Consider the following 18,191-nt stretch of genomic DNA (forward strand, 5'->3'; position numbering starts at 1 on the left):
ATGTAACTTTTGGCTTTCCATAAAAAGGAAATGAAATCCTAAAAGTCTTACAAAAACAGCAACGGCAGATTTCACAAATGTTTAGAAGCACAAGATATTTATTGAAACCAATAGTGTGATGGCACAGACAAGTGGCCCATACAGCTTTTACAAATGGCCAGCTGGTCTGCAGTATCTGATCCGGTGTTTTTACATACAAAGCAAAAATGTATTGGTACATTTGAGGATGAAGGAAAAAAGGAAAAAATGAGAAAAAATGAACTCATTATTTTATTCTGTCAATCGAGAAAAACAAGGTACCAGCAGAAACAGAGACCGGTTACTCTGTTCCTTAAACAAGCAGATTCCTTTTCTTCTTCTGGATATATTATTATGTCCATAGCTCTCAGAAGCACTATAGATTCTTCTTCTCCTGCCGTTGGTTTATCATCTGCCTGTGATAACCCTGGCAACTAGAGGCATTGATCTTGGCAGTGCTAATTTAACACTGCAAATGGTAAAGGGCCCATGTGGCATACTCCCGTAACAACTGTCCTGGTCTGAACTCTCACTGATACATTGGATTTAAGTGTGGGAAAACAATTTAATCAGCAGCAGAGATGGGATTAAGGCTTAAAATCCAGATCCAGGTTCTGCTGGACCAGAAAGCCTCTCCTGGACATGTGATACAGTTGATGGCCTTTTGCAAAAAGCTGAGCCTGACTGAATTTCAAACACCCTTAAGTTGGTGAGGGTGCTCATTATTATTGACTGGCTATTTATATTATGTAAATACATATACATGCATATGTAATTATGCATGAAATTGTACTTTTTCCCCACTATTTAGATGACTATTCTAACATGCCCTAGGATGAACTGATAGGAAAAAGGAGAGATCTTGGTGGGTCAGACACTGTACTTTAGAGCTGATAGGTGACAATTTGTTTAGCACAAGTCACTTTGCATCAGCTGACACGGTTTGAATCAAGCCACTTACACAGTGTTGTGCCTAACCCTGGGCCCCAAGCTGCACTCCCAACACGAGAAAAAAAATAAAAAGAAAAAAAATAAGGGGAAAAAAATCAACCAAAAACAACCCCAAACCAAAAACCCCATTCCTTCTAACATATCAGCACAGACAGAAATGAGGCTCTGAAAGTAGGACCACTATTGCAGCAATCTAACACTGGTTAGGACTGAAGCACTGAACACGAAAAAGAGTGTGTTCGATGCCGAGGTACACACCTCTTCCTCTGAACTGTCACTCAGGTCATTGGCAAGTGAGGCACTCAAGGAGGCCGCCTTGGGCTCCAGGTAGCAGAGGCACATAGCCAGAGGAAAGGAGAGAGTGAGGGCATATGGCACTGAGAAAGAGGCAGAGAGCAGAAAGAAAAAAATGAAGAGGAAGCAAGGCACGAGGGAGGGGGAGCGGATGGGAAGGTAATGCTGCACGCTGGCAGGCAGGAGGTTGGTTTCGGAGAGGTTAGGGAGCGACAGGTAGCCGTCGTCATCCAGGAGAGAAGGGAATGACTCGGGAAGTTGCAAGGAGAAGGAAAACAAAGTCCCGCCTTTGCTGGCTTTTTGCTTATAGCCGAAACCCACGTCTTGCTCAGCGGAGCAAACTCTGCCTTTTCTGTCGGAGTCCGTCTCTGACTCCCCGTGCTTTGGAGCACCCTCTTTAGGCGACTCGCAACCTAATGACTTTTTTCGAGCGCTCTCCTTGCATCTCCTGCGAAGCTTTGCTGAAGATGCATGGGGGCCAGGCTGCGAGGATGGCGAGGAGTGGCGTGAGTCAGTGCCAAGCAAAGGTGGCTGGTGACAGAGAAAGAGCAGCAAACAAGGCGCAAAAGCAAAAGGACAAAAAGAAAACTGTCATTAGTTAATTTTCTTCCGTGATGATAAATAATATATATATATAATTATACACAGTACTTTAACACCACAGCTTTTCACTGAGTTAAATGTTGCATGTTCCCATGCTGCACACCACACGTATTAGTGAATAATGGTTACAGCTTACAAAAGGCAACTTCTCAGTTCAGCATTTGTCTAGTCATCTGTAGTACACAATTTAAATAAAAATCTTCATGGCCATATGTGGAGGTGCAGGTGCTGCCAATTTCCACTTTCTGCACAACTTGCTTCAGATCTTAAGGACCTTTCAAACGTGAAGTACATGGATAGCAACAAAGAAACAGGGGAATGTATTCCTAATACCAACAGTGCTTGTAATGCTGCCCTTACTCAAGTCATGAGGAGACAGAGTTGGGGTCAGATGCCTTGGAGAACCTCAGTAGTAATTGTTAAGACCCCAAAGGTTTTAAACTGTGTGCCCAAATTCCTGCATTGCAATGCTAGAACTAATCAAAACACATCCTGGTTTTGGCGGGGGTCAGAAGAAACTGTATTAGGTCGATACCTAGCCAAGCAGCATCTCCTTAGCCCACCTCTCCCCACTGCCCAGCCCTGCCCCCACTCTGTGCACCCCACCACGCTGGCCCCATGCATGGCCAAGCATCTCTGTAGTCAACAAGTGACTCTTTACCCCTAGGGAAGAGACAAAAAAGTACCCAATGCTTTTGCTACAAATTTTACTACAATGCAGAGTATCAACTACCAACAAAAAGGCTTTGCTTTAATGCACCATTTGCAGGGCATTCAACAGGTCTTTAAGATAATTCAAGGACAAAAAAAAAAGGTATAAGCAGGGATGTAACCCAGAAGAAGGGTACTCGCTTCTTGCTGACATACAACACACTCCCTAGCAGGAAGCCACAACTTATCTTTAGACACAAAAAAGCCAACAGTTGCCACCAAAATACCCTCCTACCATAGATTTTTCACAATGCTGATGGATATTAGGCATTTTGGCCAAAGTCAAGTAGGTGCACCTAGGCAAAGTAACAAACTGTCTCTTTGACCAAACCGTAAGTACCTGAGTTCCTCCACTGCTCGTCTTCCTGAGGAGCTTATAAAAGGCATTTCAATTGCACTCACACTCTAAGCTCCCACGAGCAAAATGACTTCAAAGCCAAAACTGCTTTTGTCTGCACAAGATGGTGCAAAATCTGAGCCAACAAGCTGGATCAGAGTTTTATACACAGGTGGCATCAATGCTACCTACTAAGCCTAACCTTTACCGGTTATACTAACAGTAGGAATGGGATTTCAGCCCAATATTTACATGGAGGAGATCATTCCCGTCCCCCTAATATTTTGCTTCTATCTTTTCTTTAACAGGAACAGGTAAAAAAAATATAATATATCTATCAATTCAGGCATTTTGCATTCCAGAACTAAGCAATCAAAATCAAGTCTAACTTCAACAAATACCTTCTTTGTGAGCTTAAGGCAGTAAATGCAAACCAAAATCTAATGCTGATGGACCCATAGGACTTTATGTGAGCTAAATACATAGAACTTCTTTTTATGTTGTAAAGGCAAAAAAGCCAAAGTAAATATCTTCTTTGCTAATGCAGACTATTCATTTATGGACAGCTTTGCAGCATTAATATTTAGAATAACTTCTGGTGCTTAAACACATAGGGATAAAACAAAGATAAAATGTCTTAGTGGAAAATCTGCAAACCTACACATATATCTTTAAACAGAAATGTGATTGCAAACTTGTCCTGTGTTTCTTGAGACCCTATTCTCTTTATAATAAATAACAAACTGTTGGCAGGTCCAGTGGAAGCAGGACTAAGATCTCTATATGCTTACAGGACTGAAGTTCTGTTAACAGGTGGTTTAAACAGAACCCACTTCTTGGGGGTTAAATTCATTCATTTGTGCGTGTTTAAGTACCATTTTAGGAAAAGTGTTTTCCTAAAAATAGCTCTGTTTCTAGCCATCAATAAGGAACATATGATCTTTGAAATGCAGCTGAACCTCTCCATTGACCTAAATTAACAAACACTTGGAACGGAATTAGTTTCTATTGGATTTTTTCTGCATATTTGATTTTCATCCATGTTTCTCCATGCAGAAACTAATGGAGTTTCAAGGAGACCCTAGTCAAATTTTACAAAGATTATTTTTTAATAGCACAATTGCAGCCCACAGTTTCAAAAGAAAATCTTTCTTCACCTGCAGTTTCAGTAATTCCGTTTGTTTCTGATTTTTGTACCTTAATTGCAGCTTTTTATCTGAGGATCTGTACCTTTAGCTCATTATATGTACCTTGTTATATGATAAGGCTAGAAGTTCAGGCTCTCTGATTTGCATTCATAAACAGTTTTCTGGGTATAAACGTATACATAAAGTTTTTTCCTCATACATGAAGAGAGTAAATCTTGCACATTTAGCAAATGCATTCCATAGAACACGCTTTGAATGATACCCTAGATTCAATATTTCATATTTTTTCTCTTCAATGTATAAGAAACAGATGACATTTTACACTCAGTCTTTTCTGATTCTACCTTATTTCTCTTCACTATCTGTCTCTAAAATACAGCATCTTCTCTGTCCCTCTGATTTACTTTTTTAATATCTCAGTAGATGTAATCCACAGCTGTGTGTTTTATATACATGTGGTGGTGGAGGGATTGGGTTTGGTGATTCACAAATCAAATTTAACAACTGAGTAGAGAATCATCAACAAAAACAATTTTCTTCAGTGAAAATTTCAAAATAGGGAAGTAAATGCTTTTGTAAGCCAGAAAAATATTTATCATAGTATATTCATACCCAAAAGGAGAAAAATACTCATTGAAATATATGGAGGGAAACATACTGCTATGAGAAGGAAATGAGAAAAATACAATAGTTTAAAGCACAGAGCTATGTACAATGACACAGAACTACTTTGTTGCCCTGTCAAGAAATAGAAAACTTGATGCCCATACTAATGTCAAAGTACAACTGAAGACCAAAAGAGCAAAACATGCACTTCTAGGCTATTTTCTGGATATTTCATAAAGAACTCCTGAATGCTATGTAAAAAACACACTGATAAATGTGTTTGCTTTTCCAAAAGCAGTCCAAGGCAGGAACTGGCTTTTACAACATCATGCAAAAGGACTATATAAATATACAAATTGACTCAAGACATGTATATACATGTACATACAACTGTGTATATTTTATGTTCCTCTTACTGCATTAGGTATCTTCTCCCTCCCTAATCATTCTGTGCTCTCCAAGCACTCTCCAGGCAGGTCAGTTTAACAAAAAAATACCAAAAAACTCTACCTTTGTGTCATGGCGTATTGCCGAGACTGGGGTGACTTCCTCTGCTCTTTTCTTTTTGCCCTCTTCATCATCTTTTTCTTCTTCTGCCTTTTTCTCTGGCGTCACAGTGGTTATCAAGTTGGTCTGAGAGATGCCCTTTGTTGTGGTGTACTGGCCAGTACCAACCTCTGCAGCAGACACAGAATCCTTCATGTATATTTCATGGTTTTCATTCACTGATGCTAAAAGCAAATATTTAGAGAGGGAAAGTCTGAAATAGCTTTTGCTGAGAAGCTGCATAAAATTAAAAAGCTGGGTTAGTAAAACATTCAGATATTGCTGAAAACACAACTATGTCATGTGTCAGGAAACCAGAAGCATGTGCATACATTTAAATAAACTGTTTACGTGAAATAAAGCATTTAGCTTTCATATGCATAAACATATATTATGGATGTGTATACACACATTACTGTAGCTAATGTGTGCATTACACAGTTGTTAAATGTTAGCAAGCCATTGCTATTGTAGTAAAACATCAGAGAAAAAATAATGCATTGCCATATATATCAGGCAGAAAACATACAGAAAAACAGCTATGACATCAGCCGAGGGGATGGAAGAGGTTTTTTTTTTTTTTAAATCTGTCAGAATATATCAATACAGATCAAATGCAAGGTAAGTAATGCACTGTATTGTAGGAAATGACAATATTGATGTAACACACACAATATCTGAAAATTAAGAAAGGTCATCTTTCTATTATTAAGTATTAAAGTCTGTCAGTTCAGTGAGCTCATTGTCCTAAAAAATTCTGGAAGGAATATTTTAGGATGTAAATGCTTAACAATTCAGCAAACTTAAATATATATGAAGGATTTTAAAATAAATAGTAAATTTACAGATAGAATGTAATCAACATATTAATGTATACCTAGATCCTGCTCTTCACTACTGTGTAACCGATTTCATATTCACCAGGACTATTCAAATGTGCAAAGTGACTTGCATGCGTAGCAAACCACAGGGCCAAGATCACAGTGTAATCATAATGCAGAACATTACTGGCATGTTTGTGTTACAGTAACAACATTAGTGAACAAATCATAAGCATTAATTAAAAAAAAAAAAAAACTCTCTTCCCCATTTGCACTTAGGCAAATTAGCATAATAAAAACCTTGCAGAGTCTAACAAATGCTCAAGAAAAGCTTTCAGATATCTTGTCTCTTGGGTATGAGCTCAGGAGGTGGGAGAAAGCAAAACGAGTAGAGGGAGACATCTTGTTTAGATGTTACAAACAAAACAGTGCAGAAGGGTAATTTCTGCTTTGAGACACATGCACAGCAATCAGGTCACCAGTTGCTTGGTAACAAGCAAGAAGCACATCAGAATTAGAGGATTCCAAAATAATTAATGACAAGCAGCATCTTTAGGGGGAGAAAAGAAGGCTTGTCACTAGTACTTTTAAATCAAGGCTTTTCCCCCTCCCCACCATCAGCTCTATTCATCACAATTCATTGGTGATATTCTGCAGGAGAATCCACCTTTTTTAAAATCGTAGTGATGCTAAATTTGGTCTCAGTATTTTTTTCTACAAAAATAAATTGCAACCTACTTTTACTCAATAGCTGACAACAGTAACAGCTGATGAAGTAGCTGAGACTGCATCAGATGTTGGTCTAATCTAAGGAGCAGCAGAACCTTGACTTCCATGAATCACGGAGAAAGAGAGGAGGAAGGAGGACCTACTGTTAACCTGCATATGTTACCTTCCATCTTACACCCTCAAAAGTGATGTACATACAAAGCCTGGTAGGACTCATCAGAGCGAGATACTAGGTAACAAGAAGCAAGTGTTATTACTCTATGAAGGGAAATCACTCATTTATGAATTTTAACATGTACTTAAATGAAACACCTGTATAGGAAAAAAAAAAAAAGCCAAATTAAAAATAACAAACAAACAGTTATTCATGTAAATCCTGCCAAAGTGTTGAAGCCAGACTTGCTCCGGAGGGCAAGCCCAGTGTGACAGATTTGGGTACCTTGATCCTCTCCCAGGCTGGGAAGGGATCTGCAGGGGTGAGGCCAAGGAATGAGGCCCATGAAGAGTGGGCTCCCAATAACATCCTTCAGGCAAACACTTTGTAACTGCAGTAGCAGTAAATTCAGGACATTATTTATCTGTATCCCGCTCATGGCTACCTGTGAGCCACCTTCCTGATGCCCCTCAGTCAGGTCTTTATCTGTTTTCTCCCTCCTGGAAGGGAGCAGAAGTCATGGGGCAAGGACTTGCTTTCCTGCTCATCTCTTCGGGGCTCCTTGGCTTCCCAAGTGGGACACAGCTCCTGAAAACCACTGCAGGCAGTCATTTAAAAAAAGGCTCCATGACAACACAGAAGATGCCTTGTTGAAAGGTAGCAAGCTTTGTAGGGGCACCTGATGCCTATCCCACTTCATCTGAGACACTTTCCTGCTACTTTACCCTCTACTGCCTGGGTGAATGTTCCTGTCGCAAGGCCTCATGAACCTAATTTTGAAGTTCAGCTATGCAAACAAGTGTAAGTAGTGCCGCTCTTCCCACACAAGCTGTGTGCTGCACAGGTCATTAGGAGCAGAAGGGCCAGCTGTACTGACAGAGCCTCCATTCCCGGTATGCAGTGAACGTGCAGGTACTCACATTCTCCTCTCAGCAGAAGCTCGAGGGATATGAGATTACAAGAGGTTTACATCTAATTTAAAGCAGTGACCACGGTGACTGTAACTTTTGGCAAAGTCAATTAAGAGGACCTTACCCCCATCTAAGCTGCGGGACATAGTATAACGTTTACTAGAAGACCGCTCGAAGTAAGGCGCGGGCCGGTCTATGAGCGCGCTGGCTCTTCTCGTCTGAGCCTGCGTCCTGCCGCTGTAGCGAAACTTGGAGCCCAGTGTCAGGAACTTCTTTGGAGGTGCTTCAGGTAGCAGGAGCCTAAAAGACACCAAGACATATAGGGATTACTCCAATTCCTCCACAGATCAGCTTACTACTTCTGCAGAGGGGAGAAGACCGCTGCTGCATATCATTAGCCACTGGGAGCTGTGTCTCACAGGTCTGAGACACACGCGCTGAGAAAGGGATCAAACAATGCTCCACATACAACATCACTTAGCGAAAGTGCTAAGACCACAGGGCCATATCCATTCACAGAGATGCAAACATTTTTCAGGTCAGAGCCTTCCTACCCTCTGTATTATGGCTACAGCGTTTGCTGAAGTTTGCTCTATTCTCCTACTATGGAGTTTATGCTCTAAAAATTGATTTTCCATGAAAAATCAGAAACAAACAAAAAATGCACAATCTCTTTTTAGATATTGTGATACTAAGATAGCATTTCATACGAATCTACAGACAACTTGAACCAAAAGTTTTAAGAAAGGAGAGAAATTCTTCAGTCCTCCCAAACATCTTGAGAGGGAAACACTGGACACTCTCTCATGCCACTGAAAAGCTTACCATTTTGGGTTCTCATTGCTAAAAATCTCTTTGCTGACTACCTCAGCATAAACTAGTTACTGCGTTTATTCCACTATCCCAAACTTTTCTCAGGTCTTCATAGATGTCGAAAGCATAGCTGCTTATGCATAGTTGCAAATTTCCTCAGAAATATAAAAATTACAGCAATGGATTCCTTATTCTAGGTGACCAAATATTACACCACTGATTACTGTCTGCATTTTTCATATGTAATTAAGTCAAAATGTTTCTCTTTTTTTTTTTACATGTATCTCCCAGTATGCATACATATATATATATTAACACATATCTCCCAGTAACTTTCCATACAAGTTGTTCTGCCTATACAAGTTTAGAAGAGTCCTATGACTTTTTAAGTATAGTGACTGACAACATCATGGCATAGATAAAACAAAACAATCAATTAGAATCATATGGTGATTTTAAACATTCAGTATCTAATTGAAATACTATGAAAAATTTGGGTGAAACATTTCACATTTGTAAGGAGCAATAATCTTTCCTTCTCTGCTCAGAGGCACCTCTTGATCAAAATGACAATTTGCTTTGAAGGGTTTTGTCTCTGCCAACAAGATTGTTTTTTTTTGTTGCATTTTATGGCACACCTTTAGGAAAAGAAATCGACGTACCTGAAAAATGTATGGTGTTCAACACACACTTTCCATAAGCGCTTTGCGGCACGATGATTTGGCAACTTAAACCCAATAGTGCTTTCAAACTGCTCAAACTAGGTGGGAAAAAAGAAAAAGTACACATTTGATGCTGTGCATCTATATTTAGATAGTATGCACAGGTACACAGGTTCATCTTCATTTTCTCTGTCTATATAATCTCTTTACAGTCTCATGTATATAACCGTATATATACATACTCCACAGACTACTTTCTGGGAAGGAAGCTGTGAGTAGTAAACAAAGGCAGCTTTCAGGGATTGCTTTTTTTTGGGGAAAACTTAGATAATGAGGAAGAGGTTTTTGATGCTGACAGTGATGTTTTACGCACTGTAGTAACAAAGAGATCAGTTAAGACTTGGGAGATTTCTGAGGGAAAAAAAAAAAAAAAGCTAACAAAAACATTTAAGTGTTTTAACCCTGTTGTCTTAACTTCACCAGTTTAAAGAACAGTAGGAAGCCTGATAATAGCCTGGAGGGGAGCAATAGTCTTCTGGGACTGGTCTGGTCTCACACAGCCCTATATTAAGGAGAATTACAGTGAAAGAACTAGAGTTAGTAAATCACAGTATTTTTAGCTAATTTAGCTCCTGGGAAGGATGAGAAAAGGAACAGGTAATTGAAAGAGTTGGCTGGGGACACTAAGTGACCTCTTTGGGTTGTGCTGCAGATTTGTATTCCAGATGCAAAAGCTGTGACAGCTACAACTGCTGTAACATGTTGATGGCTACATGCAGATAGCTGAGTAGGTGAAATAGTGTTGCTGTGATTGGGGAAAGGTAGGCAGAAGGGCACTTGTAAGGAAGCCTGGATCTCTACGGGAAACTGACAGAGCAAAACATGGCAGGAAACAACAAAATGATAAAGATGATAGAAGCAACACATGAGATGGTGAATCACATTATCATCAAATGTGATTTGAAACGGACTGCATTGATCATTTTGCAGAAGTAACTATGACCTGGTCACAGGAAGCTACATACCAAGACCAGCAGAGCTCAGTAGGAAATCAATGGTGGGGAGCTTGACTGCAGGCATTGGGAAGGAACATCAGTGGCTATTCGTTTTGGTTTTTGTCTTTTAAATTAAATTCAAGACTGGGAAGTTGGTGACTAAGACTGTGTCTGCTGTGAGGCAGAGGATGTAGGTTTGTGGATTTTGGTTTACAGCTCTACAACTGCTCAAGCCCTGATGCTGGTGGTGGCCCCAGTAGATTTCCCAGGTCAGTTATGAAGCCAGTACTGGAGACATTGGCTCAGGACTCCCAACTGCCATATTGCATTAAGGGAGAAATGCCAGTCCTCAACCAGGTGATTTCTGTCCTGCTATATAGCTCCAACCTCTAAAATGGATATATATGGATTTTTAATCCACCACAGTCTGATTACTCTGCCAGCAGTTCAAATGGAGATCCTTTTGTTTATGATGATCTTGAACTCTTCCTGGGATTTTTGGTAAGGTTTATCATCTTATTTCTGTGAGTGCATGCTTACCACATGAGGTAGACAGACACACGTTACCAGTGGTGTATTTGCTATGCGTGCGGCTGAGCCACGAGAGGGCACTCATTGTACGGGATTTCACATCACTTTCTTCCGTGTAAAGAACATGAGCTCCTACGACCCTGGAAGGGCTAATGCATGTATCTACTAAAAATGCTGAATGATGGATGCTGGACTCCATTTTTATGAGCCTCCAAATTTCGACTTAGACCCCAAATTTACTAATCTGCTATGCTTATAAAATTTGGTATGGCCTGTTTGCATCTTACTGTGCAAGATGAATAGACACTAATTTAATATACAACATGTTGGTGGATAACGAGCACTCCATGGATAAGCAATATGTTACTTAAATGCCCAAAGTATTCATAACATGGATTAGCTTTTTGCATGCAGATGACCATGTTTACTGTTTACATTAGTTCATGGATGTAAACAGAAAAACACCAAAGAAGATTTTACCTGTATTTTAAATAAAGTATTTACCTACTCTTTCCTAAGAAAATCAGCACAAATTAAAAAAAAATATAAATGAAGAGGAATGTTAAAGGGCTGTAAGACATGACAAATCAACAAATCAATGAGAACACAGGTTTTTGGAAAAGGTTCGTTCACTGAAGAGTTTCAGGTTGCCCTTACCTCCCCTGGTCGGATTTTGATGTAGAAGTTGTTCCTCTTGTAGGAGATTTTCAGAACCTTTGGCCAGGCAAATCTATTTATTCTGAGTCGGTCTCGATATATTAAGAGGCCGCTTGCACAAACTCCTAACATGATTTCCACTCCTTCAGAATCCTAGAAAAGCAAGCAATGTACTTTGTTGAATACTTCTCTCTTCAAATCCAATAGTACTATAGATTCTTGTCTACTGTGCTTCTGTCTGAGCTACAAATCTTTAATGCGTCAGCTACAGTGACCTTATTTCTGAGAGCTACACTACTCATTGACTGCATTCATGCAAGTAATAGTAAGGTTGGGCAGGATCAGAACCTGAGTGTCGTGGAAGTTATTTCATCTTTTAGAAAGACTCCAAAAGGAGGGGGTTTCACTTTAGCTGGTATTAAAATAATGATATTAACCATATAGAACTCTTTAATTACTTCTTAAGGTCATTAGGATAAATACAAGATTGAAAGTAAGTAGGACTGCATACACATTTACCAGTCCCAGCATCACCCATTCTCCATGACTAAACCTTGTGAATCATACAGATTTTTTTCTCAAAGTCAATCTTCAGTCTCAAGCCAATCTTCAGTGTTTACCATCACCACTAGCCTGTAAATTTTTTTTTTCATTTAGCTAAGTACTAATAGTTCGAGAGAAAAGAAATGTCCACCTTAAAGCACAGAGTCCTCTGGTAATTATTTTAAAATAACTTAATGTTGTAAAAGTCAGCTATGGAGATGTCATCGTATGATAATCATAAAGTGAATTAATAATTTTCTGCTATTTTTCCAAACATTTTTAGGCACATAGTGAAAATTTAATTACATTTTAAGATGAACACAAAGGCACACATGATCAGATGAAAAGGCTACAGCACAGCTTGAATTAAAAAAAATAAGGATGCTTTTAAAGTCAGAGACACAACAACAAATTAGTACCACAAGGTCACTCCAGTGTTAAAAAAAATATGTATCAATAAAGGATGTATGTTCCAACAATGATGGTATAACACCCCAAAAGACATCTTTTTTTCTAAATAAAGCTCTCATGTGATACCATTGTGAGGTACTGCAGAAGAGAGAAAGTTATTTTTTTCAGCAAACTCAGTTTTACAACTTCCTAAGAAAAGAGTAATGCTTAAATACAGTGAATACATTTTTAAAAATGAAGTCTCATTGTCTGTGATCACACTGACTGGAAAATGCTTGAAACACGCACATGCTCAAATATGGCATGTAGCTGCAGATGAAAGGGGCTGCTTCTTTTGGTATACTTTCTTAAAACCTTGCTGAGAAATGCTTCCTTTCTTCCTCCCCACCTTTGCAGCAGACCTCAATCCATTCAAGGCTTCTTTTGTGTTTTTTGGTGTCAGAAACTGCTTTTCAATGTGATACTACTGGCGTAAAACACAACCCGAGTACGAGGAGAATTTGGCTGTTTTTCAGGAGCCATGCAGTTGCACAGAACACAGCGCTCTTTGCTCTGACGTCTGAGGCACAAGATGCTGAGCTGCACATACCCATAGCTCTGCATACGAATGGGAGGTTTTGTCAGAGTGCTGACAGCCCAGACGACAAATCTATCCATCTGAACACATTCTTAATTGTAGCCCTGTGCTAGGTAATTGAGAGCTAGTTTTAACAGCAGTTGGCAAGTCCAGCATCTGTTGAGTAACTTGGATACCTGCACAGCCTTAATGAATTGACGTTGACACAGAGACATCTGCCACTGCACGACTTCAAAAAGGCATCCATAGAGACGCAGGTCCCACAGCCTGATACTATCCCGTCTCACCAACAGACCTAATTAAAACCAAGTGCTGCTTCTCATGAAGATTCTAGTTTTCCTACTTTTAGCTCAGTTTCCAAGATTATCATTGGATTTCTTACTCCACAGACAGACCCAATTCAGTTACCAGCGCAGCTTTCTCTATTAAGAACATCACTTTAGAGAGAGATTGGCTTGACTAAAACTTTGTTTGCTCTGAGTCTTTCAATATGAAGAACAGAAAAGTAAAACTAGACACTGATATTTTGTAGGAAAAAAAAAAAAAGGTTACCTAAGGACACCCTGTCTTAAATTTCACAGCCTTTCTCCAGTATTCTGAAAAATACTCAGGTCTTAATGCCATGCTACGTCAAATTTTCGGTAATGAAGCCTGTAACATATTTAGAGCAGGAACTCACTTTGTTGCTGTTCTGCAGATTTCTTTGTGTTGGACAAAGGGTGTTGAAAAAAAAGCTACTGAGTGACATTCATCAATCTGTTTCTATCTCTGTTCCAAATGTGCCTCAAGATTTTGTACCTATCTGCAAGACACAGGAAAAGCAGTGGCATGCTTCCTGGTCAAGTGCTGCCCATTGAGCCATACCCATATTTTTCATTTTCAGTGAAGGCAATTAACAGAACACAAAAGATTACCTTGAATTCTGTAGCACACATGCACAGTTCCTATGAAATGCTCCAGGGACATGGTTGCATGCCCTTTCAAGATCCAAGCTGCAAATTTATCTCAGTTCTTGAAAGGATCTGCTGCAGCATAAAAACAGGCTCACAGCAATTTGACCTTTACAGGAAATGCAGTGCTCTCCACAGCTCAGAAGTCTTTGTTCAATACTCATTGTCAAGGATGCTTGCTAACCTCAGAGATGTTAAAATCCCTCAACCTTACTTTGAAAAGTGAAGAAAAATTGAAGAGTGAAGTAATTATTTATATGGAGAAAAAAAAAAAAAAAGCCATGAACAAACCGAAAGCTGGCAGGTGGCTTTCCCAAGCCACAATAAGCATGATCATTTTTTTGGTCCTATCTTAACCTGCTGATGATTAGAGAAACCACCTCGTCATGGGAGAATGCTTCCAGCAGCATTACTTCCCTTCCAGTCAACTGCAACGATGACACTTCAGAAGAGAGACCAGACGCTGTCTCCCTATGACTATCAATCCGATTAGGTTTCCAGCACATCTAAATAATTGCTTCAGAATTCTTTGCAGTGTTAGAAATGATCTGCTTATCTAGCTAAGATACCATACTTGGCCTTATTAAATTGAAAAATATAGTTGAATGAAATGACCACTGTTCACTTTTTGGACAGCTTCTGAAATCCTTTCTCATTACTGTGTCCATTCAGTATTTTTTCCCAAGGATTTGGTTGTTCAATTAACATGAAATGTTGATGTGCAGCATCTTTGAATCTATAGGCTAAATTATGTTACAGTTACAAGAAATATTTATGATTATCCCAGGAGCCACCTTTCCTCATGTTGACCAGTGATTTATTCCCCAATCTGCCTGTCCCAAACCAGAAAGAATAAATCAGGCTGTCCATGCATATTCAAGTACTATGCCACATGAGAAAGATGACTGTTGTAGGCTCCCTGCTGGAAGAACTGTAGTCCATACCTTAGCATGATGGAGATCTACTCCATACATTGATAACTTCTTGGCATTCTCCAGAAAATGCATCTCAGCCTCTGCAGGTGTCATTCCCCTGAGGAAAAGCAACCAATTCTAGCATCAGTGTTAAGGAAACAGAACATGAATTAAAATCCAGCACCTGGAAGACATTTTCAGCCTGTCACAACTGAAGCTGTATCCCTTAAATAGCACGGTACCTATCAGAGCTGAAGCTCTGGTGAAAACACTGTTATCTTTCACGCTTTCGTGTTATCTCTTCTCTAACTGAAGGCACAGAGAGGAGTCACGTCCAAAAAGTACTTTTATTAGGTGCCGTCACTTCAGAAGTACGCAACAGCAGGTTTCAACATCTCCTTATGCTGCAGGACGTACCTGAAGGCAGGCTACGGCCTCCATCCATCCTACCTGTGGCTCTTGTGCAGCTCGATCACCTTATCTTCCAGCTCCTTAGTGTGATTCGGCGCAAAGCGGAATTCGCTGACGTAGTCGCTGCCATACTCGTCAGGGTCGTAGTCGCCGAGCTCGGACTGCACGGTGTAGGAGCCCAGCAGGGCGAGCGTGACGAAGGAGCAGGGCAGCCGGCCGGACACGATGTCGTCTCTCAGCTGCAAGCAGAGGTAGTACCTGCAGGGGAGCACCACCACCGCTCAGACAGGGCCCACCAGCAACAGAGCGGCAAGGAGCCAGGGGTCCTCTGCTGACGGGCAGAAAACTCCCAAGCTCAAGGTTTTTCAGGCATTAGCAAGGATAATGAGAATTAAAACCATCCTTTGCCTAACTTGTGGGTAGCAATGCTTAATCAATCTTTATAAAACTGCATGGAGATTTCTTAACAAAATGGGTTGCTATTTTGTTTTGTGGTCCAGATGGTGAATTACCCCATTGTTTTCTATAATAAATCACCGAGATATATTGCTAACTGATATTTTTTTTCTTTAAGGATAAATAATGTTCCCTACGGGGTAGCTGAACTCCAAGCGGTTCAAAAGATGTCTCCTTCGCAAACCATGAAGCTTTCTCAAAAACACATTTAAATGGTACATGCTGTTAAAAGCACAATGACAAGCAGTGCAAGGGATCACCAGATAGAAGAATCCAGAAATAAAGTGAAGCATGTTGGCTTTGTGGTTAAGGCACGGAGTTCCCTCGGGAATTTAAGGGTGAGAGAGAGCTCCCGAGTCCTCCACAAGCTTTGCTACAAGCCTGATGACAGAATGCCCTTGTTTGGAGGTCAGGTATGATTTTTGGTGTAACAACTAACACAGCTTTCCCCAACATGGAGCTGACAGAGAACTGGGACATGCACTCAGTTAGGTGGGTTAGGAGGAATTTGGAAATGTTCCCAAGCTCTTTACTGCAGATATAGCCTCTGTGTCTTGAACCCAGTTACATACACAAAAAAGAGCAATCCTTCCCTTCAGCAGAGGTGCAGGTTGCAGAGCTACCTGACTTCGTTACCACCACACTCACCATACCGTGCACACCAACAGCACACCTAGCCAGTGACACACAAAATTGACAAGCATGCTCATTTCCATCCCCATTCTTTCCTTTCACAGTTACCATTTTGCTGACAGTAAAATCTTGTTACCACTGGCAAAAATGGGCATAGGCATCTCTGTGAAAATTAAAATCAACTCTCAAGAATATGCATATTGGAAAAGCTTGATTTTGAGGTTAAATTATAAAAAAGAAAGTTGTCTGAGCTCAGAGGACTAAACACTGTTCACAGTGTCTTTTCTGCCAAAGCATCACATATTTTCCATAAGCTCATAAGAGAAAGAAAGCCAATGGGAATACAAAACATTCCTTTTCTTGGATAATTAGAGAATAAGCGCTCTCAGAAACAGCTTTGAAGCCCCTTCTAGAAAGGTATTTAATGCTTTAAACACCTGGTAATATCTTCAGAAAGCTGGGCAGGGTCTGGAGGGTAGAATTTCACATTAAATGCAAACTGCCAAGCACCACCTGGAAGAGAACACAGGTTTACTGAAAGTACAACGTAAGTGCAAATGAAGATGTTCATGCTGTTCACTTACCAGCAGACTTAAAAATACCCCAGTCAAGAAATTAATAAGAACAGGATATGGTATCTCTTTCCTGTATATCTTTCTGATGATACTTCTTTTCTGTTTCATAATTACGGTATTAGATCAGACCTTATAGCTCTTTTCTTATTTAGTAAGATTTTCACTGAAGCGAGGGCTCTAAGTGAGTAGCAATTTATTGCTAATACTTAGAAAAATTCAGTCTGAAAAAAAAAAAAAAGTTTACTGGAATTAACCATCTGAAAACACAGCCTATACATGTGTTAAAACCAAAAACCCAAAATGCAGGCACTGGAAACACGGCAAGCTAGGGTTCACTCGGGCAGCTGATTGGGGTGATGTGCTGGATGGGTTTTGCCCAGGGCAGCTCAGCCGCATCATCTCAGGGTGCTGCCTCAGCACATAGCTCCTGCTGCCAGCAGGCAGAAATTACTGTGCCGACAAAACTGCAAGGACAAACACAGGCACCACAGCTGAAAAAAAGGCCTTAAGCACAGAACACCAGGAAATTCCCAGTTAGTAATTTTGGTCAATTTAGATCACCCCTGGGATAACTGGTTTGCATCACTGCAAATATTTAGTGAAAAGAGTTTTGGAGTGCTACTTTTAGATGTTGTCCTGAAAGAATACAAAGACTGAAAACCAGAAAGTGTTGAACACGGCAATGTAAATATGAATGCTGTTATTTAGAAGTGGAGAGGTTATACTAGTGCATATCTCTAAAGCAAATGAAAAGCTGTAACAAAACCCCAAACAAGAACATGTTAACAAGCAACACGGTGGTATCTCGTGAACAGGATTTTTTCTGAGGCCTTTGTTGCAGGATACACCGCTTCACCTGCAGTTCTACTGTAAGTTACAGTATTTCTGTAACCAAAGCCAAAGTAGACATTTGAGTTTTCTGAAATGTGTTGACATCCAATTACAAATCTAACTAGAATAAATCTCTCAAAAGGTCCCATATTGGCTGTGTAATGACAAAGTGCTCATGAATGCTGTGAAAAACAGTATTCCTCCTTGTAAATCCTGCAGAGCAAGGTTTTCCCCTATCTTTGATCCAGAAGTACCCTGTGCCTAGGTAACTCCCAATGAACATGGGTCTTGGTGGTGTATCTGGTACACTCTCTGGTATAGGAAGCTTATATTCTGGGCAGAGTGAACATCTGCTTGCCTGGAAATGCTGTAAGGTTTTTCCGAGTGGATGTTTGGGACTATT

General features: G+C 40.1%; 1 protein-coding gene across 40 annotated transcripts in view; it reads right to left on the bottom strand.

Annotated features, from left to right (window-relative positions):
- Positions 1-18,191, bottom strand: part of EPB41L3 (erythrocyte membrane protein band 4.1 like 3) — a 139,124-nt gene that overhangs the window by 18,115 nt on the left and 102,818 nt on the right. For 15 of the 40 annotated variants that reach the window (XM_083824000.1, XM_083824018.1, XM_083824017.1 and 12 more), the window contains exons 6-13: positions 16,820-16,895; positions 15,333-15,551; positions 14,913-15,000; positions 11,488-11,640; positions 9,305-9,402; positions 7,954-8,129; positions 5,179-5,399; positions 1,228-1,794 (exon numbers count right to left, since the gene is read on the bottom strand). In XM_083824000.1, the coding sequence (XP_083680126.1) occupies positions 1,228-1,794; positions 5,179-5,399; positions 7,954-8,129; positions 9,305-9,402; positions 11,488-11,640; positions 14,913-15,000; positions 15,333-15,551; positions 16,820-16,895 (1,598 nt within the window). The remainder of the gene's footprint in view (positions 1-1,227; positions 1,795-5,178; positions 5,400-7,953; positions 8,130-9,304; positions 9,403-11,487; positions 11,641-14,912; positions 15,001-15,332; positions 15,552-16,819; positions 16,896-18,191) is intronic. The other 25 variants (XM_083824012.1, XM_083824011.1, XM_083823993.1 and 22 more) reach the window with 3 other exon arrangements.

Source organism: Anser anser, assembly GCF_964211835.1.
Source record: "Anser anser genome assembly, chromosome: 2".
NCBI lineage: Eukaryota > Metazoa > Chordata > Aves > Anseriformes > Anatidae > Anser > Anser anser.